Source organism: Orbicella faveolata, unplaced genomic scaffold (assembly GCF_042242905.1).
Source record: "Orbicella faveolata isolate gen_17 unplaced genomic scaffold, um_ofav_v1 contig_48, whole genome shotgun sequence".
NCBI lineage: Eukaryota > Metazoa > Cnidaria > Anthozoa > Scleractinia > Merulinidae > Orbicella > Orbicella faveolata.
Genome location: NW_028301578.1, coordinates 15,781,547 through 15,801,183, shown reverse-complemented (window position 1 = coordinate 15,801,183; position 19,637 = coordinate 15,781,547). Strand labels below are relative to the sequence as shown.

Here is a 19,637-nt window from a genome sequence, read left to right as displayed (position 1 = left end):
GGCAGTTAAGCTTGTGGTTTCAGTGGATGGTTTTATGACAGATCAACCCGCTCTTTAGCGGGTTGTTAGCGGGTGTGACGGGTATTTCACTTCTTCAAATCTTTGTTTTGAAAGAGCCTTAAGTCAAATGCAAAAACTTCACTAAATTGAAGTTTTGGTTATGCTACATCGATCTGAAGTGTTAGTTTCAAAGATTCAAGGAAACCCGAATTGAGATACAATTGTCATGTACTTCTGCAATTAGATTGGTAAGTGAGAGGTCGTTTTTGATTATAAAACTGTTTGAATTAGGTTTCTAATAATAATCATGACACAGTTCAACTTAAAACCTAATCAATTTCCGAGGTTATAACGCCAGATTTTTAACGAAAATCACTTAGTGACGAATTGCAAATTACGTTACCAGACAACAGAGCTGTTGGGGGGAATCGTGATGGATCAGTGGGTATGCAGTCAGGGTACCACTGAGTTCGTGAGTTCAGTCAGACCTAGAAATGATTATGACTGTGATCGTAAGTTGCATTCATCTTACGTTTTGTGTTCTTGGACAAGACACTAATGCGCCTCTCTAACCTGAAGTAGAAATGTTTACCGGTAAAAAGGCAAAATGTAGGACCTCCCGTGGGAGTGGTCATACTCCTACTTTGTCGCTTGCTATAGACGACAAGCCAGAGAAAAGCCCGTGTCGTCATCATCATCATCATCGTCATCATCATTATTATCATCATCATCACCAACATTTGTGCGTTCTTTGAGTGGAGAATTGAGCTGTAATCTCTCTGCTTCCAGCCTAACCACAACTAGGTTATCCGTTTGACAAAACAGACTCCACCCTCACCAGTACTGGCTTAGCAGTTTTAAGCCACAATCGTTTAAACAAGCCACCTCGATTCTTGTCAAATTCAAGAACAATTTAAATGAACTGCGTGTATTTGACTGTACTGTATGATATTTCCAAGTTATATGGAAATCTTCCTTTGTTTTTCGCCGTTGCTAGGAAACAATGGATGATTTGTTTTAAGTGACTTAGGTGTTAGTTGCATGCAGGGCGTGGCTGTGGTTTAAGACTATTATTGCACCCTTGTTATAGTTTCTTGCAGATTGTTTTTTTTTATGAAGTCCGTAGCCATGATCGCTTTAACGTTTCTATTTGTGGTCATGATATGCTGCACAGCTGAAAACTCTACAGTATCAACTGGTAAGTGACGTCACAGACACAATTGTTAATCACGTCATTTATTCTTTACCATCCAGGGTCCGATTTTTCAATCATCTATTAAGCAATTCAGAACTAGAATGAACTGATTGCATTTTTAAATTTTTGCAGTAAGGCTTTCTGCTTATATTCCTCTCCTTCAGTTTTGATGGCGACTGATATATGCAGAATTGGCAATGAAAAGCTCTTCTATACTGACAAGAAAAATCAAAACCTCGATCACATTTGACCCCGGATTAGTGTTATTCGGTTTCAAACAACGCGGCGAGGAAAATAAAACGGTAAAATACTGAAATTTGTAATGCACAGGTAGGGCCCAGTCCAAGAGAAGGAGCAATACCCCAAATTGCTTGATTTATGTAAATATATCTTGACTTTGTTTCTTCTAATGATAAGTAAATTCATCGAATAAATGCTCCTGGTAGTAATACGCATTTAAGTTTATGTCATCTTTTAGAGCAAGCTGTGGGTATATATCAACATGAAGTGAATTTTGATACGTTGGAATATAAGGAGGGCTCCATACACCCCCATTATACCACGCCCCGTTTGGGGCGTGATCTATGCGAGGGGACTAATTGCTGGTTTTCAGTGTCACGCAATTCAATTAGATCAAAATCAAAATCAAAACCGGTCAATAGATAAAGTCCAGAATCTGGGAAATGAAAGAAGGTAAATATGCAAAGACTCTCGCCAAAATTCTGGTCACAGCAATTTTTCTTATGCGAGATATGCGGAGAAATTTTTTACCCAAATTTATAGAGATTTGTATGGAGACGCCATGCTGGTGCCCATCCGTATGGGCACCAACATGGCGGCCGGAAACCAACAGAAACATCTGTCACTGAGTTTTGCCACAAAAGCGTGAATTTATCCCTCGAGGAACTCTAAAACATTAAAATCATACTTTCTCTAAGACATGAACTGTTCAGATAGCCAAGTTCCCCGAAATAAGTCACTTTTTTAACCATCATGACAGCTCTCTAGGCCGTCACGTAAATGCCGCGTCATGTAAAAGCTTAGAAATTCAAGCGTAGTGTATCACAAAACCAAGAACCCATTCGGAGAGAAAATTTGTATGAATATTAGTTTTCAGCTGCACTTATACATCATTGAAGTAAAATCTCAGGAAGATCAATAGTTTTGTACTTCGAATTTTAGTGACTTCATGTGAAAACCAGCTATTGTCCTAGAACCCAACGGCATTTTTTTCAAAATGTTGTATGATAAACAAGTAGTAAAAGTGCAAGGTAGGCCAAGATCTAAGCTACTCAATTGTGAAACTGGGAAGTCACAGATGACATCCCTGTTTTGGATTTCAGGTAAAACCTGTTGGACTGAGTGCTCGAAGACATGTGGTGGTGGAACACAAGTCACGTGTGTAAACAACACAGCTGTCACAAGAGCCTGTAACACAATCCGCTGTCCAGGTAAACGACTTGTGACATTAATTGTTGTGTTAGAGTTTATAACACCAACTGACGTAACGAAGAGCTAAGTGGAGAAACTGAGCTGAAATTTTACCGAGGTTTCCTGGGGTCAACCTTGGTTTATTTGCCATCATCATCATCATCATTAATATCTATGTTGCTTAATTTTCAGGAGATCCCGAGTGGACAAAGTGCACATTAACATGCGGGGGTGGAATGCAGACAAACATTGATAACAGCAGTATTATACAAACGTGCAATACCATGGCATGTCCCGGTATTGGATTCTTATCAGTTGTATTTCTCCTCTGTTAATTTTTTGATTACGTTAAAGTTTTGTTATTGGGTTTCCGATTGGTTTGTAACAACTCACTTATTTTTTTCTAGCACGTCTTGAAATATCATCTTTTTTGTATTTTTCTATGAAAAAAAGAAAAAAATAGTCACAAAAGAAGTTCCCATCAAAAGATAACTGCAAACCGTTTTTTTTGACAATTTTACAATCAGCCTTGGGTTCCATGTAAGCTCTTTTTCTGTGCCCTAACATTTTTCTTTACTCACTTAGTTTTCTGTGCTATCCACTCTTTAGGAGAGGCAGGCTGTTTGTCAGCGTATCTCAGCTTCGAGCACGTTTACAATAATCATATTGTTTACGACGAGTCACACAACGGGAACTCTGGAACTATGCATGGTTGCGCGCGCATTGTAGATTACGGTAAATTCGGTAAGGGGCTGGAACTGGGTGAAGATGGTAACGTAACATTTGATGTGGAAAAATTTCACAATCGACCCACGGACGCCATTACCATAGCGCTGTGGCTCAATTTGTCACAAATAAATGGAACTCACGAGCTGTTCTTCACTTGTGGCACGCCTGAACTTTACAACATGGGAGATTATCATTTTGCTATTGATCGTGGTAAAGTGCAGTGGCTTGAAGAACTCCCAGGGGGTGGTACAAGGTTCAACGTTTCTTCAAGTGAGTGATCTATGTTTAACACCTTTGTGCATTTTTTTCCTAAACGTGCGATAAAAACGTCTGTATTGATGGTGTTGGGTGATATTTTACGCCTTGAAACGTTCCATTGAGGGGAAAAAACGTAGATGGCGAGATAACCACAAGATCCCACTGTAATGAACTTCTTTGCTAGTTGTCCACCGCCCTCGACCAGGTTGCCTAGGAGAAGTGTGGACGCTAATTGAGTGTCAACCCTTGCATAATTAAGTTAATTATTTGGGCTGCAGAAAGGCTTGGTTAGTGACTGCCAGATTTATTAATATTTTCATTCTTAAGTGCCGAATAACGGCTGAGAGAGCCTGGGAGAGACCCTGAGAGTATCTAGCATAATAGAATCCACACTGGTTTTACTGGGACATTTCTTTGCGTCAAAAACGTAAGTTTAGTACAATGACCAAAACTGTGGACTTCACCATCAAATTTTTCTCATTTGTTTTCAGATTCTACCATTCACAGTAACACGTGGTACCACATTGTGGGGACCTATAGAGTGTCTACTTCAAGAGCTCGTCTTTATATAAACGGCGTCCTCTCAAATGAGCTGAAACTGGCAACCATCCCAAAGCGGTCAGCGGTACCACTTCCAAATAACGGCACGCAAGCGCAGTGGAAGTGTGCGAATCTAGGCAGTTCAAAGAAAGAAAAACCGTTAAGAGGTATCATGGACGAATTTCGCATCTTTAAATGCGAACTTTTACCAGAGGAAATAATGGATTTATACAGTAAAAATACTGTCAAGAGATTCCAGATTCCACGGCGTAAATTACTGACAAGACCTGTTGATTTGGGTAATTTTATGAAATCAAAGAGATAGTAGAAAAGGAAATCTGACGTAAGAATCAAGTTATAAAGGCCGACAGAGCTTCACACATAAATATTCCGACGTTCAATGTTTCGCGTGGATGAGATATAGTGTCTAATGTCAAGAATCATCCTGCATCATAAACCGGGCGTCGAGAAGAGAAGAGACAGCAGGGTAAATATTTTTAAAAAGGCCTTGGTGTTTATATAAGATACTCGATGGACTCTGTAGGGAGAATTGAGACCATTAATCAGATCTTTTTCTCGCGCAGTCTCTATGTTTAAATTAGATCTGCCCATTTGTTCCAACTCCTTCAGGCGTAGAACATATATAGTTTTTCGCTAACATAAATTTGTTAAAGTTTTTTTGGCAGTCCTGATTGGTAATAAATCCTCGACAACGCTATGTTCATAATTAACTATCTTCTACCAACTGAGATTCTTTACAAGGCTCTGTTCTGTTTACATTTTAATCAGAAAATAGAACGAACACTCACAACTAATGCACAAAACGGGATTTGTCATGTTACTTTGAAAAAATTCTCACGGAGACGAAAATCACCGGTACTGTTCATCATTGGATGCTGGATCGGTAATGCTGGTCCTTGTATTCCAGAATTCAAATTTTGTATTTAAAGGAGCTCAGTCACGGTTTGCGCATTTTGAAAAGTTTAGCCTCGATTTTTCAAATTCGTCGTTTGTAATCCGTGTTAATCTTCTCTATCCTTAGCCATCCTTGTTCCTTGATGGTTTATCATTATCTCTTTGGTGTTTTTCTATCTTATTAAACTGTTATTTTCAGGTTTCCTACCATTTAAAGGTAATTTTGTATGTGGCCAAAATAACTCAAAATACCGTGACTGAGTTCCTTTAAGAGTTTGTATGCCATAAATAAAACGACGTACATGCGATGCTTGCGTGGTCGACAAGTAATGAGCTGATTAACCTGTCACAATCGTAACTGAGCAATAAGCCTGCATGGAAATCTAAAAAAAATGAGTCCCATAAAATGATTTTAATCGATTTGAAACCGAGGCGAAATAAACGGAGGTCCCGGATTTAGTCCCATATAACTTGAAAGTGATAGGGGTGATTGTCGGAAATCCACAGCAGGTTTTTTTTTTTTTTTTTTGGCGTAGACCCAGCTTATTTTTCTCCTAAGGGGTACCTTTAATGAGTGGTAAGCTGACACAAATAATGGGCCAAATTTAGTTCTTGACAATTAATTCATGTTTATGTTTACCTGACTTTGTACCCTGAGAGGTACTAGCAAAAAAATAAATGGAACCCACTAAGTGTATTGCTTGAAACCACCCTCTGGCAGTTGGTAATAACATAGCTTGTTTCATCTGCCCGTTTTATTTTATAAGCTAAGTAGACACACTTTTTTATCCTCTACAGAAGGTCTGTTTAACAAACAGAAATATCAGTGAAATGTAAATGTGTTGATTGGTCAAGAGATGTTGTGATCTAGGTTCTGTTTTCTTTTCCATGTCCAAGAATCATTTTGAATTTTATTGCTATTATTGTGATTTTGAGCTCCTGAACGGTGTAACGAGGTTCTACGCCAGTTCCCTTACCTTCCAACCCCCCAAAAAACAACAAAACAAACAAAAAATATCACTGCAACTATAAATAACACCTGAAAAAAGGATTGGACTGAGTGATCAAAGGCAGATGGGCAAAAAGGAAAGAGACTAGAACAGGCACCAAGGATTTCGCAAGCAAACACCTTGAAAAGTCGATCACGTGGTACAGAATATATCATGTTACGCATTCGCACGCTGAATATGAATAAAGAATTCTCAGGTGTTGCGGTCTGAAGACAAAAGTTTCCGCGATACAACGGAGAAAATAGTCTCCCCCAGGAGTTCTCAAAGTGATATTTCCCTAATGAGTGATGAACGCTTCGCTGTTACCTCTGAACAGTTCTTGAAGCGTTTTAGGCGTTAGGCCTCCTCTACTTAAGCGGCAATATGATTCCGTTTGCGGCATTCAAAGCAGATAGAGCTACTTTTGTAGTAAAGTTCTCCTTAGAGTTAATTGTCGAGGTACTTTCATAGCAAAATACTTACGTAAAAAGTGAATTGTTTAAAAAAAACTATAAATGCATACAAAACAATTGTTTTAGCTCGTGAGTTTGTAATATTGGTTTTGATTTGGTGTGTCTTGGGCCTAATGTGTGGAACTTGAGAGTTCTGTAGTTTCCCTTGAGCTTATTTCAAGGTTGAGGAAGAGTTTTGTTTTGGTTTTATTAATATCTCTCACGACTTTGACTGATGCCGTCTACAGAATGACCTCAGCTGATACAAAACGTGACAAATGTTTTAAAAATCAGCCAAAGTACACTGAACTTAGCCTGCTACACAAATATAGGAAACCAGATATGTTTATAATTTTTTTTCCTACAGGTTTTATTTTCACCATCGTACAGTGAAATACTAATTACCCCAAGATTCTCCTTGGGTGACCTTTCCATTGCCTCCGGCTACATCGCGTCCTCACGACTGAGAAGCGTTAGTTTAAGTACGTTGCCGCTCGGCGGCTTATACCAGTGAGTGAACTCAGTTTTGTCCGCGTTTTCAGGTGCGCGGTCAAACGTAAGCCACAACATTGAGGAGTCACCTGTTCTATAGCGTTCTCTTTATCTCACTTAGTACTTTGATGTAACGGGCAGCTGAAGTTCCAGACACTTATTAACACCTTGGAAGAAACAAGTCACGAAACTTCAAAAGCTATTAAAAATATATCACGCGCAAAGGAAGAAGTTCTTAAAAGTTAATTTGGCGCAGACCCAAAAGAAAATTATGGCGACGTTTAAAATATTGCCGTCTGGCCCCTGGCACCCGTTTGCGTGAATAATGTCCCGGAATTCTTCTTAAAACAATACTAAAAGCAGTTCTAACAGAAAATTAGGTCTTAAGAAATTTACCGCAGTTTTACCTAAACGATCTTTGAGTAAGAAAAAAAACTTGCTTAGAAAATATGCAATGAACTTTAAATTTTAATGAAGTAATTCAAAAAGCAAGGAGTATTTGGAGGTGTAATGAGTTAGAACTTGACTTGAATTGGGTGCGGTGTCTAATCGAATTTTGTCTATAGTCAGGTGTGGGTAAAATTACCGCATAATCAACATTCATTGTACCCTCTACTTTTGTCGTTCATTGAATGCTCCTTGACTATACAGAGTGATCGAAAACAAACATTCAGTCTATATCGAAGGGGAGTCTGATAAGTGAAAAGTAGCGGTACTAGCTTCTAATCTAGCTTGTTACATTCAACCTGTCATGTAAATAAACGGTCCCAAAAAGTGTTTCTATTTTCGTTGTTATTTGAGGGAAAAGAATATTGTCGCGCCACTAGCTGTCATCTTGCTAATTGAAAGCTTTTTTCATAAGAAAGGTTTTATCACAACCCCACTCAATTATCAGTCATAATTTGACATTTATAAGTTTCCACTTTTTCAACATGAAGGCGCCAGGAAGATTGCGAAATATCCAGCGACGCCTTTTGTCAAAGAAATAAAATAATAACTCGGTGTCGCTAACTGATGTTACGTGTTTGGCTTATCAGGGAAAAGTTAACACAGTTGTCTCCCACAGAGACTCTTTATAACAAACCTAACATGTTAAGAAAAACGCCTGCGTTGATAAAAATTTCCGACTTTTCTTTAAAGGGGGTTGTGGTCGGTTGGATCGTAATTCAAAGCGGACGATACAACTTCGTTAATGGCAAACCCAAAAGAGTTGTGACGTTACCAACCTGTGTCAATGCTACGTTTTCGCACTAAAACTGAGGATATTAAAAGCTATTGAATTTTTTCTGAAAATGCATTTTGTCCGTTTGAGTAAGTTTTTACGCCCCTATTAATCATCTATTGTACAAAGATTATTCACTAAGTTTGCACTATTTTAGTTGCTGTTTTCTCAAGCCGAGCTGGCCAGCTGAATTGAGTTAGTCAGCACACCGCGGTATTATTTGCAACGTCTGCACACGAGAAATAAATTGATTAAAATTATGCCTGACTACTTTCAAGCGACAACTGATATGAGAATTATTCTTTTAAAGTCATGCAAAACCAGAAGAAAGTTTCTTTTGGCATTATACGTGAGCGGGAGCAAACCGAATGTAAGAACTTCTCTGAAGTAAAATGTTATTCAAGAGCACATTAGCCAAAGCATAATAACCAAACATTTCAGCATTTAGTAGAGTTTATTTATTTTCTGTTTTCGACAAATACCTAAAACATTGTACATTTCTCTGCACTAACTTGTATATCTCTCTACACAGTTTTATTTTCATATTATTTACAACCAAAGGATATATATACATATATTAACATATATTTTACGACTCGAAACGATTTCACCCTTCTACTTTCTTTCCCTCTTTACATCGTCGACACTAATGAAATTCATAGGCGAATATAAGAATGTTTTGCCATAACGAAACTTAGAATTACAGACGGTGAATTTTCCTTCCACTCTGGGATCTAATAGCTTTCTTAATATTTTAACAAATAATTTATTATTAAATGTACATACTAACTTAACTATATCAGCTGCATGTATGTATTTATACTTCACAAAATGTAAGAAAAGAGAGGGCTTCTCTTTTTGCTGTTGTTTGCGCACGTTCAGTACTACCACTTAACACCACAGAAAAATAAAAATTAGGTGTTATTCTGCGCAACTTTGTATTTTTTTTAGGTCTTATACTCTTACGAGAAATACTTCAAACACAAAGCGATTTGTAAGTAAAAACAAGTTTAGTTTTTTAAAATTAGTTATTTTTAACTTACCCTAATGATGACCTAGTGTCGAAAACGTCCGGTGTTTTGAACATTATCCTTTTTTAGCCTTGTAAATAGAAATTATTTTTACAAAGCGATTTGTAATTATTTATCAATTTTTTGCTTTCTAATAGAGCATTTACAGTCTGTGCCTAGTTTACCGCTTTTGAACTGAATTCACACTACATCGAACTTGTTTTGAACTCTCCGTCTTGATTCATTTCCCTTCACTTTCAGAATGAGCGTTTTGAATATGGCTTTTTAAATCGCATCTGCGAGAAAAAGAAACCTTGCAAAATTTACACCTGTAAGGAGAATTATCTGTATGAACGTGCATATGAAACTTCAAATTAGACAATTTATTGAAAGCCTTTTGACACAGGGTGCACTTATATGGTTTTTCGCCCGTGTGAATAAGAATATGATTTCGCAAATTACCCTTCTGGTGAAAACCCTTCCCGCATCGCTCGCAAATGAATTCTTTCTCGTCGCTGTGAGTGCGGACATGCGTTTTCAGAGTCGACGAGCGGTTAAATGCTTTTTCGCAAACATGGCATTTGTAGGGTTTTTCTTTCGTGTGGATTATCTTATGCCTGCATAGTGTAGACGACAAGCGAAAGCCTTTACCGCATGTATTACATACAAATGGCCGCGCAAATGTATGATTGGGCATCTTAAGGTGAATCGCCAAGGTGTATTTTGTCTTAAAAATCTTACCGCATTGATCGCATTGGTACGGCTGTTTAACCTCCCCGGGAATAACAAGCTTTGGGGGTGCTGCAAACGAGATTTCACCCTTTAAAACATCATAAGATGCTGCACGCGGAACGCTTATTTCTTGTCTCCAGTTGTAATGTTCGCCATTTCTTCTGGTGTACATATCACTGAAATCTCCACGGTTCTTGAAGTCTTGGAAGCTGCTAGCCATTGCACCAGGCCGTGCACCTAGATGGTAATAAGGACTGAAAATGGAGAATTGATTGCTGCTTGCAAAGGCCATAAACTGGTCGTTCAGGGCTAGAGCTCTGGCAGCATTCAAGTTGTTTTCTTGATATTGGGTAGCGTTCAAGGGGTGAATCCCAGGCTCATGTAGAAACGGTTTGTATTCTGGGTCATCTTGAACGATTTTCAACGCCGTGCTCTTTTCATCCGCTTCTGCATAAACCAAGACAAAGCCATTGCGTTATTTTCTAAGAGTTACAAAATTCTTTGTTTTCAAAGTTTTTCGTGTTTTATCCAAGGGTTTGCCGGTTGCAATATTCGTTTGCTCATCTAGTGTCCATCTACACACTGACATCACAATTTTACAAACCGACTCAGGAATCATTTTGTTTGACCCAATTAAAGATTCAGAAGAAAATAAGCAAAGAAGAAGCGAAATTATAACTTTAAGGATGGCTTAACGCTAATGTGAAATACTTAGCCGATCCGGACAGATAATACAGCAATACTAAGTGATCGAAAAAGCTCTCCTACTGATGATAAGACAAAGTTTGATTTTCAACAAACCTCTTTCTTGGGAGTCGGTGATCTTGACGCTTGTGTTCATGGAACCTGGTAAGGATCGCCTCTTTAACAGGAATGACTTCGGCATTTTAGGGCAAATTTCTCTGACTTGCCTTGTTTACCCCGTTTACCGTTACGGGCGGCTACTGCTATGAGAGATGACCGGGTTGAACTCTGCTTGCAGGCCGGCTAAATGAGTCTGAAGAGAAAACGAACTTGCAATGTGTTTAGTTGTAACCGGCTGGCTGGCTGTAAATGCTGTGACTCTTCGTGAGCGTGATTGTGCTTTCGCTGTTTTATTGTGAGGCGAAGTAAATGGTTTGGAGAGTGACACGTGCAGTGTTGGCCGAATGACTTGTTAACACTCAACGCACGCGCTTCTTTTATTGTGTCCTCTTTGAATAACTGGAGTACATCCAGCGATGAGTCGATTGAACTAATCCAAACAACAAGTGTTAAGTGCATTGTTCGCCAATAGAAAGCCCGGACTTGAAACAAAACCCATTGTTGATTGCACCTGTATTGCCATAATAAGAAATAATTGAAGGATTCTCACTAAACAGGTATGAGTCGGGTGCGAAACCCAAATTAAATAAGTTTACACCGGCAAACTCAGTGTAAACGATTGTGTTAAAGCAATTTTATTTTCCTGCCCGGTTATACAAAGTGAACCCACTCGCTGTCTGGCGACATGTTTTGTTTTTTTGTTATCAAAAATGATTAAGTCAAGACATTTGCCTTTTGTGGTTTCTACTTCTACATCATATTAGTCGCCTAAGTACACTCGTAATTTACTGCCCAAGGAGTAAATAACCGACATTTTAGTAAGAAAACAGTTCAAACTTCCGCTCCCGAACAAAACGTTACAAACAAAAACTTAAAGTTAAGACATTCAAACTTTATCAGTTTCTCTGTGCTAGAAACAAATCCGTAATTTATGGTCGTCGATATGGTCTCTGGCCATCCATCATGTGTGTTTCGAAACAACGCTTAAGCCACGGTTCTCAAAGAGACCAATAGAAAACGTGTGTTTCTTTTTGTTCCGTTGCTTTTGAGGTACGCTAGCTTTTATTGTTTTTATTATTTCTATCTTGTTGTCCCACACTGTGAATTTCTTTCACGGCACGCTAACTGTTATAGATCTCGCCTTCCTTTGTAACTCTTGTACTTGTTAAATCTAATTTTAGAGCTCCCTTGGGCAGTGAATTAAAACTGCTTTTCTCAGTGGTCCAAAAATTGACAGTTTTGCACAGCTTATGCGGAAAACTTGTTAGCTACCGGCAAGTTGTTGAGATCAACGACAAAGTTTTGCGGCTTTTCTGTGTGCATCCGCATTTAATTTTTAAAAAATTTTCTCGAAGGAACTAATTGATAAGACGTCCAGCGTTGACGCGGTTGAGCGAATCCTCCAGGTCTCTATTGGGCATCGTTTTTTTAGCAATTTCATGCTGGGATTTAATTTTTTCATTTTTTGACAGACGCTAAAACCTGTTCAGAGCTACGTCCGCATTTGTAGGCTTTCTGCAAGTGTCCTAACCAGGTTGCCAACTGAAAAGCAGCCATAGTTTTTTCTTTGACGGCACGCTAACTGTTATAGATCTCGCCTTCCTTTGTAACTCTTGTACTTGTTAAATCTAATTTTAGAGCTCCCTTGGGCAGTGAATTAAAACTGCTTTTCTCAGTGGTCCAAAAATTGACAGTTTTGCACAGCTTATGCGGAAAACTTGTTAGCTACCGGCAAGTTGTTGAGATCAACGACAAAGTTTTGCGGCTTTTCTTTGTGCATCCGCATTTAATTTTTAAAAAATTTTCTCGAAGGAACCAATTGATAAGACGTCCAGCGTTGACGCTGTTGACCGAATCCTCCAGGTCTCTATTGGGCATCGTTTTTTTAGCAATTTCATGCTGGGATTTAATTTTTTCATTTTTTGACAGACGCTAAAACCTGTTCAGAGCTACGTCCGCATTTGTAGACTTTCTGCAAGTGTCCTAACCAGGTTGCCAACTGAAAAGCAGCCATAGTTTTTTTTTTTCCGTTTCTCTAACTCGCACAGCAAGCGTCTAATTGTCTTATTCTCCAAATTGTAATTGTCCTCGAAAGAAATGAACTGACGCTAATTATGGCTTTCCAAAACAAGAATCGGGCCGTGGAACATTTTAACGACGTCATTTAGGTAGATGTTGGAAAATTAATGAGCTAATCATTTTGCGCATGTATACACACAAAAAAATTCATTTACTTATATTACACATGTGCATGTTCTAAGTCAGCTACTGAACCGGAGATTGAAAATAACTCACGCATACCAACTTTAGTTTCGAAACTTTAGCACAAGGGCTAATTTCATTTCTCGTAGGCGCCTCTTGTTTGTCGCAGCATGCAAATGACATGTCAGAAATGTCGCTTCATTTCTTTTCATAAGCTTGTTTAAGTCAGACATGGTTTTGTCTGAGTATTAAAATCTATAAGTAACGCGTCGTCTTGTACAAATTTTGTTTTCGTTTTTAAACCGGGTGTTCCTTACAGACGAGAAGCTAAACCCGTCTCCAATTAGCACTAGCTCAAGTCATTTTGACCATTACTCATCTTCGGCATTTTCACAGAATGATAAAAATAATAACACTAATGAAAAAAGCTAGATGCTACGAAATACTTTATAATGCTACTTTATAAAATACTCATGATTGTGGAAATGGGATGAGCTCAAAGTAGGTTTTGGGCTACGTTTAGCCACTGTAGTTCTTGGGTTTAACTGAGCTTTGTGCGTGAGAGGTATATAAATCTGTTTTAAAGTCTTAGGTAGAGTTCTAATCGCAATGAAGATTGTTTGAACAGATAAAAGTAGGGTTTAAAATAATCGCTACGGTAGATTTAAGGGAATTACGTGATATTGATTATATAATATAAGGCAATCTCCTTATATTGTGATATCCGGGCGGAACAACTTGGCTTAAATTGTATGTCTAAATTGTGTATATACTGATGAAACACCTTGACCTGAACAAAATATATGATAGAATAAATTTCTCTATATCCTCTTTAATTCCTTAAACGCCCACGTGCTGTTATGTCGCGATCACGCGATCTCTGAGCAAACAGAACGCCTGATCGCAGCCTAATATTGACTCAGTGAAATCGCGAATATTCGCGAATTTCGCGAATTACAGTACTCGTTAATTCAAAGAAATTAAGTACACGTTGCGAACATTAAGACCAGCAATTAGGTAAAATCCACCACCTGACATAGCTTCCAAGGAAAAAAAAGGACGGTAATAAAAGTTGCGAGCTGGGATCAGAGTGTCAGACCTCCAAACATAAACAGGCTCTCTTGCGAAACGATATCAAGGAGTGAACTCCGTCGGTTTAAAGAGAGAAACATTTCTCACTGGGCTTGAAATTATTCTAATTAGTTCGGACGATAAAAAATGGAGTGCGTATATTAACTCGTACCTTCAATCAAAGACACCTGTTGTAATTACAAAACGTTTCTATTGCCGAATAGCTGTCACCTCCAGACAAAACTACGTCTGCCTTAAACAGGCGCGTGGAAAAAGACAATGAGCCCATACTTTGACGGCACGTCTTTTGTAATATACGTACACTTAAACTGCAGCCAAACATGTATTAACATACCAATATTGTGTTTACTCGCCAAATTAAAAACGAGACAAAATGGTTATAAATCATCTGGCCACGGTGTAATTTAATGACAACGAGAACGAGAAATATTTGAAATTCTCATTAATTTGAAGATTATTTTTTGTAGCTTGAGTACAACACGCAACACACGTTTCTTATCCCGCGTGTGTTTTCGTGCTGAACTGACTCAGTAGTTATTGAAAACAAGCTCACTCTTTTTTCTTTTTTTTCACCCGTTCGTGAAAAACTTGCACATTTGCTTCTCATTTACAAAGCCAGGTTTTTTTGGACCGTCAGCCAGTTTTTCTTTTTTGTCTGAAAAAACGGGAGTTTGTGTTCATGATAGATGGACTAATCCGCAGTCGCACTTTTTCCCGATGCAGATATTGGAACGACAACAAACGATTGAAACAAAATGTAATGTGTTTTTTCAACTTTAAATAAACAAAGCCACGAGGTGATAATAAAGAGAATAAAAAAGGACGAAAGTTAATTATTAAATGTTTTGTAGAGGGCCTCCTGTTGAACCAAATTAGTTATCATTCTATAGCAACTCTGTGTCAGATAAATAACAGACATATCTACCTACTTTACATGCTAATAACCAATCTTACGGTACTTTCGTGTTCAAAGGACTGCCTGCTGGCGTGCTGTTAAACCTCTGAGGAGTCTTTGTTATTGAGAAGTTTTTTTTATGTTTTAACAACAGTTATCGCAGCGACTATTTCGTTTTAAAAAAGAGGAAGAAGAAAAGATCTAAGGCCGTTTCTGAATGCGGAGCTGAAATGAAATTGTCCATGACTCTTAATTATGATAGATTGTTGAATTCTCGCCAAAATCGTCGAAGCTTAATAAGTAAATATGGAAGTCTACATGAAACAATTGACCAATTTTAACCGAAATGCTATTGTAATTTGTATATGTAGGAATTGAACCACCATGCATGTTCTTTGACCTCAAATCCATCTTTTGCTTTTATTTAAGATTCTCATGTATTTCTAGATTGTTCATTGTGTATTTTACAACTCCATCTGAAGCGAAATTCTTTTGTTTATTTAGGTACTGAGTATTTTAAACTTATTTAGTAAAGCAAACCGAATGCTATCCATTTCCATGTTCAACTTCTTCTCATCAAATATGTTCTCTCAGCCATATTTGAAAGGGTGCAAACCCCCTGCAAACATAAAGCTTTGTAGGGTGAGTTTCGGCGTACCTCAAGGTTCTATCATGGGGCCACTCATTTTCAATCTCTACGTGGCTGACCTTCAGTCATATGTACGCGGAGTTAAATGTCATCAATATGCTGATGATACCACATTGTACACACAGTGCAAACCAGCAGATCTTCAATCAACTCTAACTGAACTTTCTGCAAGTATAGGCAAATTGGAAGCGTGGTCACGTGAAGCAAACTTAGTCATTAATCCTTCCAAGACTAAGCTGATGTTATTATCTACTCCGCAGTTATCAAAGGTCCATCATTTAAACACTGAAAAGTTCGACATCACAATCAACAGCATCCCCTTGGAACGAGTGACCACCACTAAATTATTGGGGTCTCACATCCATGAGCATCTGAACTGGGAAGGAAATGTCAGACAAGTAGCAGCGTCCTGCTATGCTACTCTAACAACCCTAAGGAAGTTAAAGAACATCCTGCCTTTCCATATCAAAAAGAATTTGGCACAGGCACTGGTTCTAAGCAAGCTATATTATAATGACATAGTATACCACTCACTCCCAGATTATTTAATGAAACGTCTCCAGAGAGTACAAAAGGCTACAGCTAGTTTTGTGCTTGGTAGATTTGTGTCATCGGAAGACATCCTTACGAAACTCAAATGGCTTCCCGTAAAGGAACAACGCGAATGGAACCTACTTAAGGCAACTCACAAAGCCCTTCACAACCCATATTGGCCAAGTTATCTGAAACTTAACGTATTTCAACACGAAAGATGCTTAAGATCTAGTAACAGCATTCAGTTAGAGAGATCTTTAATTAATAATACTCTACAGGACCAGACTGCAAGTTTATTTAACACATTGCCCAGCAACGTGAGGTGCTGCCAAGACTATATTAAATTTTGTAAAGACACCAAAAACATTATTTTTAAGAGAGCTTTAGAACACCTGGCATAATTTTAATTATTTATTTATTCATTTATTTATTTTAGCATATCTTAAAACACAATTTTATCTCGTTTACATATAGATATAAATTCTTAGATATCTTTTAATCTTTTTGTAAATTGTAAATTTAGTTAGCATCGGGCAGGCGAAGAGCCACCCTGTGGATATACTGCCCGAAATGCCATTATTATTATTATTATTATTATTATTATTATTATTATTATTATTATTATTATACGTATATAATCAACTAGTCCAAAAAAAAAAAAACAACAAATGACCAAGTTCTCTTTTTATGCGGAATAAAAAAAATAGGCATTTTGGTATTTACCTCTAATTCATAATATGCTATGATTAGGAAAAATTATACTGTTGACTTTCGTTGATATTTCCTAATTATGGTGGAAAAGGGATAAAGCAAACTAGTAATAAAAGATTAGTCACACAACTTTCTGCGTGGCAAGTGTTCTCGTGCTTAGACCTTTTTCCGCATTCTGGCCGCACGCAAATTGGAGCGACAGTAAAAAAAACCTACTTCGTCGATTTTTTGCTCTCGGTCCAATTTGCGCGCGGTCAGAGTGCGGGAAAAAATACGGGAGTACGGGAGCGGGAGCACGGGAACAGGAGTACGGGAACGGGAGTAAGGGAGCGGGAGTACGGGAGTACGGGAACAGGAGTGCGGGAACGGATATATACGCAGGCTAACAACAACAAGCAGTTCATATCTAGATATCATTTTGTTCCTCCTCCATTTCAAGGACAAGGGGCTGCCCCAAGTTTAATGTAACGGGCAGGGAGCCATCCAAAGAGACCTTAAATTTTTCCGTGGGATTCAACACATTTTTTAGGGTATTCCCCGGTTCGTACGGGGAGTTTGTAATTTTTATCTTAACAGTTGTATTTTGTGTTGTTATGATGATCAATATCTTTCCTCTTGAAAAGGCGTATACATCAGATTCGACGTGTCTCTCCACCTAATGATTAGACAAAACAATATCCTAAGAACTGGTGGGGTGTGAGTCTGAGGGGGGCGCGGGGGGTGCAGGCGATTAAAAAGGAGGCGGGCAAGCGCTCTCCGACGATATTAGGGGCGCTAAACGGAATGGTGCGCTTCTCTTAAAGACTAGGTTGTTAGGTTTGTTGATCTGAACCCATAATTAGTCTTATTATCGTCTTTGTTAGATAATCCAATACCGGCATACCCAGATCGGCCGAGTGTCTCCTGGTAGATGTTAAAGATGACTATCACGATTGTCAGGAATGCCTGCCCTTCTCTCAAAATAAGATTTATAAAAGTAGTAATACAACTGAACTTTTAATCGTTGTTACCTGTTTTTCCCGTAGCCACTCCTTTCCAAGAGCTTTTCTGAATTTAATGAGTGTCTCAATAAACTTGTACAACGGATTCTCAGCGGAAATAAAAGGCCAAAGAGACTCACGGTTGTTTGGGTCGTTGCCACCGTTGAATCCTTGCTCGGTTCCGTAGTACACTATTGGAATCCAGTCTCCCATTATCACTAATGCGAGCTCATTCTTGAGTGCGGTCTGACTCGGGTTCATACTCAGGAATCTTGGGTTGTCGTGGTTATCCACAAAGCCTCCGAAGACAGATCTAAAACAAAAATTAGTGGACATTTCGTGCAATAACGTGTAAAGGAAATTCTTTATTTCCTATACCCCTCTCCCTTCTTCTTCCTTTTGTTTTAAGACGTGAACAACCTTTCATGAAATTTGTTCGTTGCGGGTATATGTAGTTAGTGCGATAGTTCGTCAATCTAACTTGTCTTTATAACTAATGTTTAAGAAAGCTGCATTCAGATCTGACTGGCTCAGATTCAGCCTGCTGCTTCTTAACATTGAATAACTAATGTGAAGTTTTTATGGTTGCTTCTAGAAGTTTTTATGACGTAATTAAAATGTTTGTCATCACATTGACCTTATGTATAGCCATATAACTAACCTGTCCTTGTAAATATCGTAAGAGTTATTGACGGCTTTACTTAGTGAAGTAAAATCTTTCGACTTTTCCTGGAAGATCCATCGCATTGTCCAATACATAGGGTAAGCCAACACTGAGTCAATATACTCTTGGTATTGTCCCACATACTCCATCGATCCGCATGGAGGGGGGCCGTTGTTAGCCTCGCCCATCATAAACACCCCTCCAGCCTTACGAAACTCCGCCCAGAATAATTTAGGGACCTGTATGGTTGTATCAAGCCGATAGCCGTCAAATTCGAACTCAGTCGTCAAATCTTGGATCCATTTCAGCAACGTTTGGTGTACAAACGGATGACTTTGATTAAGATCAGGCAAGTTTGCCAGCCAGTAAATTTCTATTTTCCATTGATCCTTGCATTCTTCAGGCCATTTTATGTATGGATGAACGGGATGAAAATACTTTGAATCGTTAAAAGGAACAAAACTATTGAAGCTCATGGAGACGTCTGGCAAAGGGTCTGTGTTGGGCGGATAACCCATGTGATTGGCAACAATGTCTACCATCACCCACACGTCACGGTCATGACAAGCTGCCACCAAAGATTTCAGATCCTCCTTGGTTCCAAAATGAGGGTTGATTTCAAATATGTTCTGAGCCCAGTAACCATGGTAACCGTTGTCCGTATTAAGCACTATAGGGGAGATCCAGATAGCATTAGCACCCAGGCCGGTAATGTAGTCCAGGTGCTTTTCAATACCTTTAAACGTCCCTCCGCAGTAGTTACTCAGACCAACGCACTTTTGGGACGGCACTTCCCCCGAGGGCGCAAAGCGATCCGTTAGAAGCTGAAAAAATATGAAAGTGTGTTTTTCATAAACCACAAGTCTCTTGTAAACCATCATCGGTAGCAAATCCAAGTGTGTTTAAAAGGAAAAAATAGAAAGACTTGAAAGGGAGGAGGGGAATTAAAGATGTACCAAGAGCCATTCATGAACATTTCCTTTTGGGTATATGTTTCAACAAACAAGGAGGGGAGTTAGCCAACCCCCCCCCCCCCCCCCCCACCGTAGATCAACTATCTGTCTCACAACTATTTTTCAAACCGAATGGTTGTACTAGTATGGCCGTATTAGAGGATCGGTTCTTGGTTTCCTGATCAAAC

The 19,637-nt window shown here is 38.7% G+C and overlaps 3 protein-coding genes across 5 annotated transcripts; 1 reads left to right on the top strand and 2 right to left on the bottom strand.

The window, feature by feature from the left end:
* On the top strand, window positions 1–5,376 carry LOC110065590 (uncharacterized). Of its 3 annotated transcripts, XM_089281159.1 has the most exons (6): window positions 1–248; window positions 1,091–1,198; window positions 2,539–2,646; window positions 2,819–2,923; window positions 3,236–3,625; window positions 4,105–5,376. In XM_089281159.1, exons 2-6 carry the CDS (start codon window positions 1,114–1,116, stop codon window positions 4,476–4,478), a joined length of 1,062 nt encoding a protein of 353 aa, XP_089137285.1. In that variant the 5' UTR covers window positions 1–248; window positions 1,091–1,113; the 3' UTR covers window positions 4,479–5,376. The 3 variants fall into 3 exon arrangements, with proteins under 3 accessions (XP_089137285.1, XP_020628393.1, XP_020628392.1); XM_020772734.2 differs by lacking the exon at window positions 1–248 and having other exon boundaries at window positions 297–1,198; XM_020772733.2 differs by lacking the exons at window positions 1–248; window positions 1,091–1,198 and having other exon boundaries at window positions 2,345–2,646.
* Window positions 5,377–8,658: 3,282 nt separating this feature from the next.
* LOC110065615 (uncharacterized) lies at window positions 8,659–15,258 on the bottom strand. The gene is made up of 2 exons (XM_020772769.2): window positions 10,767–15,258; window positions 8,659–10,412 (listed from the first exon to the last, which is right to left on the bottom strand). The coding sequence occupies exons 1-2, from the start codon at window positions 10,849–10,851 to the stop codon at window positions 9,475–9,477; spliced, it is 1,023 nt and encodes a 340-aa protein (XP_020628428.1). The 5' UTR covers window positions 10,852–15,258; the 3' UTR covers window positions 8,659–9,474.
* A 1,281-nt stretch (window positions 15,259–16,539) lies between these two features.
* Window positions 16,540–19,389, bottom strand: LOC110065618 (uncharacterized). Its single transcript, XM_089281683.1, has 3 exons — window positions 18,494–19,389; window positions 17,863–18,145; window positions 16,540–17,507 (listed from the first exon to the last, which is right to left on the bottom strand). The coding sequence occupies exons 1-3, from the start codon at window positions 19,375–19,377 to the stop codon at window positions 17,259–17,261; spliced, it is 1,416 nt and encodes a 471-aa protein (XP_089137809.1). The 5' UTR covers window positions 19,378–19,389; the 3' UTR covers window positions 16,540–17,258.
* Between the last annotated feature and the right edge of the window lie 248 nt (window positions 19,390–19,637).